The sequence below is a fragment of the Leiobunum rupestre genome, chromosome 10, assembly GCF_980474605.1.
Source record: "Leiobunum rupestre chromosome 10, qqLeiRupe1.1.hap1, whole genome shotgun sequence".
Lineage (NCBI taxonomy): Eukaryota > Metazoa > Arthropoda > Arachnida > Opiliones > Sclerosomatidae > Leiobunum > Leiobunum rupestre.
The window spans coordinates 18,238,435-18,251,232 of record NC_143393.1 but is presented as its reverse complement, the minus strand read 5'-3'; the positions used below and the strand labels follow the sequence as shown (position 1 = coordinate 18,251,232).

The window sequence follows — 12,798 nt, the reverse complement described above, 5'->3', positions numbered from 1 at the left end:
GTGGGCATTTTTTTTAAATCCAAACTCAGCTCAGATATATGTCTCACGCTGTTCTCAAGAGCGTCTCAGATAATGTCACTTAGATCAAACGTGCTTACTGATAGTTTATATTTTATCTCTCAATATTCTAAAGAAACGTTGAAGCTCTTATTCGTTCAATTTAAAATTGATTACAGCTGAAGCTTTCTCGCGCACAGCTCAATAAAAAATAATAGATTTCATTTTTCTCATCAAATAAGCGCGGAAAACTTATTACAGTTCCCTAAAAATACTGAAAACTAATCTATTTGAGTAACTAAATAAATATTAGAACTTCCAAAATAATAAAAAATTCTGAGAAGATTTGCATGTAACCCACAGATCCCTGATTTTAGGCTTAAATATTTTTTATCGTCTCAGTTAGTCGGGAGTTTATAAGAGTTAAAAAGAGCACTCTTATCTTTCTCAATCTCTAAATTGATAATAATAATCAGCTAGGCTAATACCCTTGTCAACACCTTAGGCCTAAGTCATAAAGCGACTTTTAAAGCCATTAATTCAGGTGGCCGGGTTACAACGCGTAGGAGGATGGTGGCAAGCCCTTCAAGCCACGCGAGCTAAACAGCACCCTACACTCACTATTACCGTTAACCTCCACAAGTGAAGCGCTCATCTCAGAGGTTCGCTCTTCTTTCCCCCTCATTTAGCCAACCTAATATTAGGATTATCGATGATCTCGCTCATTTATAGCTAAATGCAGTGGAGACTTTGCTCTTCTCCGACATCTCTCAATTAATTGATAATCTCAAGCTCATTCGTTCTCCGGGACCAGCTCTAAAATGAGTAGAGCGTGCCCATCACCGTTTCTAACACCTCCGGGACCACCAAGGCGCCAGAGATTGTTCAATGTGAAGACGAGGTGGGTACAAAGGTCCGGTGTTCAACAGGGCTGTTTCAGCCGATGGGGTCGAAAAACGATTTTTAATTTCACGGGAGGGAGACATGATACGCAGCGGCAAGAACTACCGTGACGAATAACACGCAGCGTGCCTGTCTGTGTGCTCTGGGTAATGGACAGCCCGGAGCGCAATATTAAAAGTTGATTTTGCTTAATATCTTCAAAGTACAAACACAAGGATCCTCTTCCTCAACGACCATTTTCACCAACACCACTAAGGACGTGGCCATTATTGCCTTTATCATCGCGTCAATATACAAAATGGCTGCCATCAATGAAGCCTAAGAAACACGGAGGTTCATCACTAATAGCGACCATTACTGCAAAACGTTATTAGTCTATTAAACAACATAAAGATAAATATTTTAACATCATTCCTAAATTCGAGAAATGCATTCGTATGAAAGCATTTTTTTACGTGCGGATAGGTCAAACGAACAAAATATCGAAAGAAACATCCAAAAGGCAATTTGGTTGTAAAGAGGGTTTCATGGATGGCACGTTCGCGAACAGCGATTTCCAAATCAAACTCTGAGCGGACGATAATTGGAGGGTTTAGCGCCAATTTAACGCGTTCGTGGCGACACGAAATCCGAGAAACTCATTTTCGCCGCCAATTGCCCCACCCGTAAAAAACTTATGACTATAATCGCGTAAAGTTTGAAGAGTCGCTAATAGTCCCGCGCGACAAGTCAAACCGTGTCATTACGAATTAAGAGCGACTTTAGAAACGCGTACCTGTACGTGCGATGATGAATTTGGTCGAAATACTGCTGGGGAGTTTCGAGGGGCAGGTCACTTCTTTGACGCACCCCTCAAAAGATTAAATCCGATTTAATCGTGATTATTTTGATTAAATTCAATTTAATCACGATTAAGTTGATTAAATCACGTTTAATCATGATTAGAATAATTAAATATGATTTAATAATGGTTAACTGATTATATCGGTTTAAAATGATTAAACCTGATTAAAATGATTAAATCTGATTAAAATTATTAATCCTGATTAAAAAATTATATCGTGATTAGTATGATTAAATCGTACTTTTGTTTTGATTTTAATGATAAATTCACGATTCAACCGATTAAAAGGATTAAATCTATTTAAAATGATTAAATCTATTTAAAATGATTAAATCTATTTAAAATGATTAAATCTATTTAAAATGATTAAATCTATTTAAAATGATTAAATCTATTTAAAATGATTAAATCTATTTAAAATGATTAAATCTATTTAAAATGATTAAATCTATTTAAAATGATTAAATCTATTTAAAATGATTAAATCTATTTAAAATGATTAAATCTATTTAAAATGATTAAATCTATTTAAAATGATTAAATCTATTTAAAATGATTAAATCTATTTAAAATGATTAAATCTATTTAAAATGATTAAATCTAGTTAAAATGATTAAATCTAGTTAAAATGATTAAATCTATTTAAAATGATTAAATCTATTTAAAATGATTAAATCTATTTAAAATGATTAAATCTATTTAAAATGATTAAATCTATTTAAAATGATTAAATCTATTTAAAATGACTAAATCTATTTAAAATGATTAAATCTATTTAAAATGATTAAATCTATTGAAAATGATTAAATCTAATTAAAAGTATTAGATCATGATTAGAATGGTTAAATCTCGTTTAAATCGTGATTAGATTTTCTAATCTTGATTAGATTTTTAAATCTTGATTACCCTGATTTAATCACGATTACCCTGATTTAATCATTTTACTATGATTAAGACGCACCCCAAATGGAAGTGACCTGCCCGTCGGGGAGTTTGAACCAGCGGTGGCGATCGGAAAACATTTCTGTGGGGGCAAGGGCCATTATTATTATTTATCCAAAAATTACTATACTTAAAACTTAAGCGAGAAAATGTACAGCTCTAATTTTAATTACTATATTTTTTATTTAAAGCGTTCTTTCTAATATCTCATCCGTCAATGAATACATTGATAACAAAATTTAAGTCGATATCTTCAGAAAAATATCTGCGTAAAATAGGGTATTAAGCTAAAAATTATTAATAGGCTACTTACGTATAAAATAAATAGGATAAAATTAGGAACAACTTTAATTACGTAATAAAATTGTATTTAAAAGCATGTTAAAAAGTTTATCTAACGACTAGTTTCGCGTCTATTCAGATCTTTTAAATAAAATTTTATTACGTTGCTCCTAATTTTATCCCATTAAAATAGGGTACACGACGAGGCGATTTTCTGTTTGGGCGAATCTATCAAAATAAATTTTTAAATTGAAAACGCGTGAATTTCGATGATATCGCGCATTTTTTCATTGCACGTGTAAATGTTTATTCTGATCTTAAAATCGAATCAACCGACCTTAGCAATATTTATCTGCATTAGTTTTAGCCAATAAATTTATCCATTCTGAAACAGTGCGTACCAATATACAATGAACCGTTTTTCAAATCAATTTCTTTTTAGATCTATTACCTAATGCAAAGTCATTTCTTTTCCTTGACAAACTAACGAAATTTCGTAATTTTTCAGTCTGGGCCAGGAGACGGAGCAAATATGGAAAATGGCAAGAAATCTCTTCCGAGGGGCTTGCGACGATCCTCCAACATTCCTCGCAGTTTGGGACATCATCAAACTGCGGATCACGCCCGAATGATCGCCACTCGACCCCGAGACTCGTCATCCACCGGAGACATCCGCAAAATTCCTCCTCAAGTAATTAACCGCCACGTTGAGCCACGTTGTAACCTTAGATTCTAACAGCGCAGCGTTCTTTCCACCGACGAAGCAGATTCCAAAGCCTACTTGTTCCATCGTGGACGCAAGGAGCTCGGGCAGCAGTCGAGCGTCACCAGCCGAGAGTCTCAAGGAGTCTGATTCTGCCGCTGTGCCGCTGGAGAACACGGAAGAGGTGTCGTACGTACGACATGGTTGAAGCTTCACCTGTTTGGAAACGCAAATCTCTAGTAAGTCCTTCTTTGGTCTTGCTGGAGTCCAAAGTAACGAAGCCACCAACTGTCGATACGTAAGTAATGTAAGACACGAGTAATGATACCTTCAAGATTAATCTTTACGTCATGAAGGTATATATCATTGAAGTACTGCAATTTTTGTTTTATTAAAAATACAGTCTTTTGCTCTATTTTGTCTTAGATTACTTGTTTGAGTCAGTTTACTTAAAAAAAACATTGGTTTTTTGCAATATTTAATTTAGTGTTATTTACAAAAATTACATTGGGTCTTCTTTACTCTTAGGTCCTGTCCGAACAGATTTCTAGCGACATTTTAGCCGAAGAAAAGCACCTGAGCAACATTTCCGAGAACAGCTAGGACAGTCTCAAAGGGACGACAGTCAGTGTGAGGTATTGCGGTTCTACGCCCAGTTTGGACTATCCAGGACATCATTTCGGTATTCCGAGGCGGCAGACTCCACACGATGATTTCCCTTGTGTCGCGTTTAAGTGTCCGAAGTGCGACGGAAGAGACAGTATAAAGAGTGGGACTCTATTTGTTCAACGCGGTTACTCATCTCTCGGAAAGAACTTTGCAAACAAATGATCTGAGAATATCTTGGCAATCTGATGTCCTCCTTTAACATGACCGTTCTAGAGTAAGTTATTCAGCCAAAAACAATTTGTTTTTTTTTCCCCGAAAAGATGGGGATTTTATTTGTGGAACTTTGCCTAGTGTGATGATCAATTATATAATAAACTTGCTATTTCTTTGATTCGTTCAAGAATTGGATTTGGCTGTCATGCAAGTGGACGTGGCTCTCAGAAAGTGGAAGTTTTCAGCCATCGTTTCGTATCCCGCAATAGAGACATCGTCTCAAAGTTCACCAATCCTGACACAGTCTTTGTTTTGGCCTTCGCAATCATTATGCTCGATTCTTCGGAAGCTTAAGACATTTTACCAATTCCCCAAAATTTAACTCTGCGTTTTCTTCACCTCATTTTTATTTTGGTTTTAATTGAGTTTTACCAGTTAAAAATATATTTAAAGTTTTTTGGAACCCTCGTGTCCTACCAATTCCAACGTAAATAATCCCAAGGACCTTTCAAAATTTGTACATACAAAAATATGTAAATTTGAAAAATTGTAAATAGTATAGTTTGGATGATAAATAATACGACAACAAATGTCAGTATAAATTAAATTTATTTGTGAAATAAAAAAAAGTATAATTAAATTGAAATAATCTTTCCATTTATGCAAGAATTCGGTAATTTATTACTATAAAACTATTGAAAAATTAATTATTTATTTTCTTATTCAAGTGAAAAAGCTTACATTAATAATGGTCATTGGTCAAATCATAAACAAAAGATTATCCAGGACGATTATCTCTTGCTTATCCCTATAGTAAAATTGTCTCCTCAAAGTAGCCCTCCACTTTGCGTTGAAGCGGAATTCCGGAATTGTATGGTACGCCATCCCCAAGGGCGCGTCAAAATTCTAAGAAGGAATTCTTTTCTTGAGAACTCGCTAAAAAGCGTCATAAGTAAAAACATTCTTCTAAAGATGGCGGCTTTCGAGAATCCCACGAACGTTTAAGCTAAGCCTTTGACAATAAATATATTTTTTACACGATTTCACGACAATATATGAAAGAAGAAAACATTTGATTTATAATTTAAAAGGAAATATTTCATCGGAAATTATTTTACCATTCTATTTTCTCTGAAATTCCTTTTCGTCCACCAAAATATCATACTGTTTATTTTCTTCAGCATCAAGTAAACTGACTAGAATATTAGCTGCCATTGTTATTTATAATTTCCCCGCTTTTTAACCAAGTGAGAATGCTCGGAGGCATGATCACTCTTCTCAAGAGAACACGTGAGAAGAGATGACGTCACCTCCTGTGAGAAGGACCGTCAAAATTGTTAGAGAAGTGAGAATTCTCACTATCAAGGGAAGAATTCTTAGAATTTTGAAGCAACTCAAGTCAAAATTAAGAAAACCAAAAGAAACTATTTTTGCGCAAAAATAGTTATATGAATATAGATGGTGTTACTTTATGGTACAAATAAGTTATTCGGGGACTACTAACCCGATAATGGATTCAGTGCACTTAAACGCAGAAAATCAAGGCATAATTTAGATCTAGGAGCAACAAACACAGCACCCTACACAAGGAGAACGCAACCCGTCAAAAGTCGTACATTTTCTTGCGTACAGTTTTCATTGGTTAGACGCTTTAGCGCCTGCTGCCGTCGGAATGGGAAAATTCGGAAATTGTCTTCCCCTTTCCGTAAAGGCTCGTCCAATGAAATTTGTACACAGCACAGCGTTAGCGTGTTTAAAGGCTAGCTGCGTTCTCATTGTGTTTGTTTGCTCCTAGATTTAGAGGAAACAAAATTTTACGATATCTTCATTGTTTGCGAAAGTTCATGGGCGTTTTGGGGAAGTCCATTTGAGATTTCGTTCGGAACGAATTGCGAAAACTAACATAATGTCGTGGTCGTTTGGAGAGTTTAAGAATGCGAAAATGATGAAGATTTTATTAAGCTATTATACTCTACTGAGACGGTAGCTCGCGGCTAAACTTTGGCGAAGTCATCTCGGCGTTATTATCAGTAGCAGCCATTAGAAGAACACAATCGTAATGGATTACGGAGAAATCCATTTTAAATAGTACCAGAAGTATATAAATATTCCATCTCGATATTTTACTAATGTCATTTGCTTGAAACATGCACCTTCTCAAGCTTTCAAAATACGTTTTGAAAGAATAGCGCTGGACTTAATACATGCACATACTAATTTTCTAAGTGTATCACATAGGGAAAATATTGTTTATAAATCTGTAAATATCCTTAGGCAGTGTAGCTTTTATATTTTACATCGTTAGACGAAGTAATACAGCAATGTTCCAAAGACCCCAAATTTTGGAATAAATTCAACGAAATATAATATGGAAATATTTTTACATATTATGGTTCAGTACACTGTATGGTATAACACGAGCACCGCAACCCCTGGTGGTGGAATATTTTAAAAAAAGCAGTTGGCAATGGATTAGTCAATTTGGACATTTTCAGCTTCTTAAGTGTATTCAAAATCTCTGTACAGGCGAACTAAGAGTGAAAAACTAATTTTTAGCCATGTTCAGATCAGGGTCATCTGGAAATTTTATAAAAAAATTTAAGAACACTGCTCCTAATTTTAATTTAATTTACTAAAATTTATTGATAATAATAATAATAATAATAATAACCAGCTAGGCTAATACCCAAGGCACCACCTTAGGCCCAAGTCATCGAGCGACTTTTAATGCCTTTAAACAGGTGACCGGGCTACAATTCGTAGGAGGGTGGTGGCAACGAGGGGTAAGACACTCTGCGAACTCGGTGTACACTGCCGTACCTTTGACAGTGCTAAATGGAACTCGCGAGCTCATAAAATATGTACCTTTAACAGTGCTAAGTGCACGAACTCGGTGTACAGATTATATGAGACTGTCTTACCCCTCGGGTGGCAAGCCCTGCATGCCAACAGCTCCCTTCACTTACTATTACCGTTAACCTCAACGCGCAAATTCAAAATAAACGTATTTAAAGAAAACTAAATTCGTTGTAAAAAGTCTCATTTAGTAAGAAACTTTCAAAGATATATAAGACTTATAGGTAGAAAAAATTTAAAATTTTAATAACGGATATTTGTTTAAGTCACCAATGGATTTAAATTCCAAAACTTTTTTAAATATTTAATGCCCTTCAATATGACAGAGAAAACACCAAAGGAATCCATGAAAATATATCCACATTAAATAATCTAAGATAGAATTTCGTTTCGAACTAAAAAATTAATATTATCAGAAAATATACTTTGGTAACAGTATGTTAAATTAAAATTTGATTCTATAAGAATTATGTTTAAAAAAATAAAGTTCTGCCATTTAGTAAAACTCAAATTTACTTTAGTGCGGCTTTGGGCTATTTTTACTAACAAATTTTAAATTTTAAAATTAACTTTTTTAGAATTTGCGCGTAGATCAACAAATTTTAGTAAATGGAATTAAAATAAGGGGCAGTGTTCTCGAAATTTTATCAAAACGTTCCAGATAACACTTGCGCGTTTTTGAGAAATACCCTGATCTGAACATGGCCGAAAATGAGTTTTTTCATCTTATTTCATCTGTGCAGTGAGTTTGAATATACCGAAGAAGCTGAAAATCTCCAAATTGACTAATCTGATGGTGTTTTGATATTCCTTCAAGGAAGCTATTTCCCCCGCTAGAAGTCGCAGTGATTCCGTTCTTATATTATAGTAAATTGTACTGAACCATAATATGTAAAAATATTTCCACATTATCTTTCGTGGAATTTATTCCAAAATTTGGGGTCTCTAGAACTAGCTGTATACAGGCAGTAAATTTTTAACATAACCGCGGATTCATGAAAAAATTCCCTTTAGCACCTCGATATGGATTCTTTTATCTTAAGAAATGTTATGTAGTTCTGATAATACGCAGTTGACCAGTTGACTTTATTTACAATATTTGAGAGAAGCGGAAATTTCAAGCATTCAAATTCAAAATTTAATGCATTAAAAGTATATTGTTTACCCAAATTACACTATAAGATTGCAACTGAGTATAGAAAATAAGAAAACGACATTGCGCACCGATATTTTTCTATGAAAACCATAAAGAAGTTTAAAATTAAGACACTAATTTTCCATCAAAAATAAAACCTTTTTAAATAAGTGGTCGTAATGCTGCGCAGGTTGGAAATTTTAAATTCTATCTCCCCGAAAGTAAAAACTACTCCCAATACAGATTTTCGCAACATACGCCTAGCATTGCGACATATTGCACGCTAAATTAAAAATTATGTACTAAGTTTAAATATATCCGAAATATATTTCCATATTTCCCCAGATATTTCTCGAACATTCCACGGACAAAATTCCACGTTTGATTCCGCCGAAACAATTAATAATTCCAGGGGATTGCGAAGGCAAATTGACGGGAAAATACTATAATTATAACTTTTGGGAAATATTGAGGGGGGTTGCATTTCAAAGAACATAAAAAAAAGCAAAAATGATTAAAAAAACACGCGTATAAATATGCAAAATCGTCTGATATAAATTTGACCTTTAAAATGATAAAAAAGAAAAAGCAAAAAATATCCACCCAACCATCATTCAACCTCTTAAGATCCCTTTCCATCCCATCCCGGGGTACCGCCCAAGAGCAAAAAAATCTGATTACTCTTAATCCAGGGATATTGATCGAGATATTCAACCGATATTAAAATCCACCTATACCGAAGCAGCTTTCACCTTACCATCGCGTTAGCCCCCACTACCAACAAATAATCGAAATTAAAAGTATAAAAAAAACGGCAGCAACCCGTATAAGAATAACAAGAAAAGTTTTTGGAAACTCGTGCATAGAACGAAGGTGGTAAAGGCAGCTAGTCTACACCCTCCATTAAGTACTAGTTTAAACTTGACCTGATTTCAAAAAGTATCAGTAAACCTTCCCCCAGACTGCCCCCCCCCCCCCTCGAGACTGGATTTCCCTTTCAGTCGCCCCCCCCCCCCCCCTCAGATCGCTCGCGTTTGGCGAAATCCACCCAGATACAAGGATCCCCGCCCAACATTTTTTCCAACCGAACCGAACCGTTATACGTGTATAAAAATTAATAGGCGTACGGGTTGAAAAATGCAACCCCTCAATGGTCATTGTAATTAAGGGCGGGATTGGGCCAATAGAACCGCGCAATGCCAGTCTGGGTATACCTACCTCCCGGGCGTCCGGGTGAGACCGGGACCTTCTGGAAACCTCAGGAACCATCGAAAATCGCCCGGATTGAAAACGGATGTTTGAAAAAAAATAAAGGAGGATGAAATCAGTGGTGTTGGGGGGGGGGGGGGGGGAAGTTAGTTTGAATAACGGCAGATCGGATAGACGAGGAAAGGGGGGTGAAATGTTATAGTTTCAGCCGAATTAACGGTACTCGTCGGTGGAGGGTGGAAGATTTTAGGGTGGGGAGGCTTCGAAGGCGAGTGTCTTTTTCTCGCACTGAGTGGCTGATTTGCAAGTGGCGTTCCGCGGGGAAAAGTGTCCTTTACGCGGAAAGTTCTGGGCGGTATAAAAGGGGCTTGTGTCTCTTTCTTATGACCAGAAGCTGAACTAGTCTGCTAAGGAGAAAGACATCAGCTCCTCATCACAACAGCGAACCATTTTTTGGATTTTAATCTGAAGTTCGACTGCTACAATAAAAAAATCATGTACCAGCTGGTAAGCGCTCTCATTTTTACAAATTTTAATCGTTTAAATTTCATTTTAGATTAAACCGGTTATTTAAACTTTCAAAATAATTTAACATTTTTCTAACGCGTTTTTTAATAATTAATTTATAAATTTCTTTTTCGGGTATGAAGTGTATCGCGTTTCTAACTCTTCGTTCTGGTTATTTTCAAACAGGTGATCTGCGCGCTTATGGCCACCGTTGCCTTAGCCCAATACAACCAACACAACAACAACAACTACGCTCCGCAACAATCCTACCAACCCCAACAACAATCCTACCAGCCGCAACAATCCTACCAACAGCAAGGACCCAAGAAGCCCGTTGTCTTGGCTAATGTACACTACGCCAGTCTCGGACCTAAATTGGAAGGCGACTACAAGTACGGATACGAAGCCGGTGATGGCGCTTTCCGTCACGAAGTCCGCAACCCAGACGGTTCCGTCAGCGGCTCTTACGGATACGTCGACGCCAGTGGCATGAAACGAGTTGTCAAGTACACCGCTGGAAAGCACGGATTCAGCGCTTCCGGTGACGGAGTGCCCAACTCCGCCGATGCCGGTGGACCAGCCCCAGCCCCTCAACAGTACGCCCCGCAATACCAACCAGCTCCCCAACAATACAACCCACCACCGCAACAGCAATACCAACCACCGCAACAACAATACCAACCACCAGCTCAGCAATACCAACCACCACCCCAACAACACTACCAACCACCACCCCAGCAATACCAACCTCAACAATCCTATCGGCCACAAGGACAAAACATCCAAGCTCCATCTGATGGCACCTACAACCCTCAATTCAACACCCAAGGTCACTGGGATCCAAACCGATGGGGAGCAGTCCCGTATGGTGCTAACCCCCAATCCAACCACCTCGGTTAAGTTAATTAACGCGTAATTAACTTTTAAAACAATAAGGACTATTAATTAATTCCAAAAATCACCACCCAAATTACGGGAAAATATTGGTTTTTATCCCCGCTTTTATACCGCCTAGTAATTACGAAAAAAATGTACGCGGATTTTCAATCAATCGCTTTAAAGATAAAAAGATATTCGTACCTGGTTCTTTCGCAAAATTATCCAAAATCGCTGTAGCTAAAAATAATTTATTCCCCGCGTCTTCGACCGAGTGTGTGAAACCCGTATTTAAACTCTCCCCCGGAAAAATAGGGACCAAAATATCGGGAAAATAATCTTTTTGTAAATACCTTTCTACAGCCCTTTCTTCCTAAAATACAATCGACGAAATGTGAACAACAATTAGCGTCTCGTCGATCGCCTAAATCTTTCTCCCCGAACCAACTAAATCTGTTCTTTTCTCAATAGTTTTCGCTTTCTTAAACGCTCTCCCAAAGTCTCGAATGATCGCGGTGGCTCATCTCCCCGGACGAAAAACAAAACTAGTTTTTAGTGAAAGAGTATCTTCCCCTCGGGTTCATTGGGTTCTATCCAGGGATGGGTCATATTATATCAGAGTTTTTATCGCTTTTTGAAAGCCTCGAGGGTAGCGGAGCTTCGGAAGCTGCGGTTGAGGTACAGACGTCGCGCGCTTTTCCAGAAAGAAAAAAAGGTACAAAAATTATTCTTTTTTATACCAAGTTGCTTTCAGCTCTCTTTAATAGTAAAAGTATACCCTTTAGGGGTACTTTTTAAAAAGAGTCCAGTTCCTATTAGCCGTAGCTACGCCCCCCGCTTTAGCTTTTTGCTATATATTAGCTTATAGGTTTTGGTAGGGGTCACGTTTATATGATTATCGTTGTTTTTTTTTATATTTTAAAAGTTTCGGAAAGTTCCCAACCTCATAGTGCCAAAATACTCTTAATTTTTAAAAGCTACGCGTTGAAATTAGGATATCGCTTCGGGTTTAGGGTGTATTTAGGCTTAGCTCGTTTACGCAAAATTTCGCGCATTTTAAACGTATTTATATCAAGCTGAAATGCTTATCGCTTAAAAGCCATGTGGGACTTAGCTTTCTTCCAATCGGCCCCATTTCGTTGTCCCCTTTTCCCCATTTATGCGAAAATCACGCGATAAAAAAAGACGACTTTCTTGAATTTCTACCTTTCGATTAATTTCAATTTCCTGTATTCCTGCCCTCTTTTACTTTAAAATCAACATTCTTTAATTCTTTGAAAACCACTTTAATTTCTACTGTTTTTTTTTATTATCTGTTACTATTATCGATTAAAAAAAAACTCGCTCCGATCAGTTTTTGTTGTAAATAAAAATAAAAAAGAACCAAAATAAAAAAGTTTTAAAAACTTAAAAACAAATTGTCGTTTTGTTGTCTCTTTTAATGCCAGAAAATGATAGCTTGGACAATATCAATTTTTCATTTTAGAATAATATCCATAAAACTATACTCGTATTAAATCAACAAAAATATTAATTTAATAATTGGATTATTTGAACTAAAATGCAAGTTATTAGCGTCATAATTTTGTTACCAAAAACCCCAGAAATGGCCGATATTAGAATAAAAACCAAAAACTACAAAATCATTCAACGAAAACTAGTTTAAGACAAATTAAAATTAACATATGTTAATCTGATTGAATTAGTCAATTTTAATAAAAA

The 12,798-nt window shown here is 36.3% G+C and overlaps 2 protein-coding genes across 2 annotated transcripts; both read left to right on the top strand.

Moving 5' to 3' along the window:
* The first annotated feature begins 3,272 nt into the window (after positions 1–3,272).
* Positions 3,273–4,834, top strand: LOC149924922 (uncharacterized). Its single transcript, XM_090161457.1, has 5 exons — positions 3,273–3,361; positions 3,477–3,659; positions 3,736–3,910; positions 4,200–4,554; positions 4,682–4,834. The coding sequence occupies exons 2-3, from the start codon at positions 3,501–3,503 to the stop codon at positions 3,877–3,879; spliced, it is 303 nt and encodes a 100-aa protein (XP_090017583.1). The 5' UTR covers positions 3,273–3,361; positions 3,477–3,500; the 3' UTR covers positions 3,880–3,910; positions 4,200–4,554; positions 4,682–4,834.
* A 5,235-nt stretch (positions 4,835–10,069) lies between these two features.
* LOC149924921 (uncharacterized) lies at positions 10,070–12,448 on the top strand. The gene is made up of 2 exons (XM_090159987.1): positions 10,070–10,200; positions 10,387–12,448. The coding sequence occupies exons 1-2, from the start codon at positions 10,189–10,191 to the stop codon at positions 11,098–11,100; spliced, it is 726 nt and encodes a 241-aa protein (XP_090016113.1). The 5' UTR covers positions 10,070–10,188; the 3' UTR covers positions 11,101–12,448.
* The last annotated feature ends 350 nt before the right edge of the window (positions 12,449–12,798 follow it).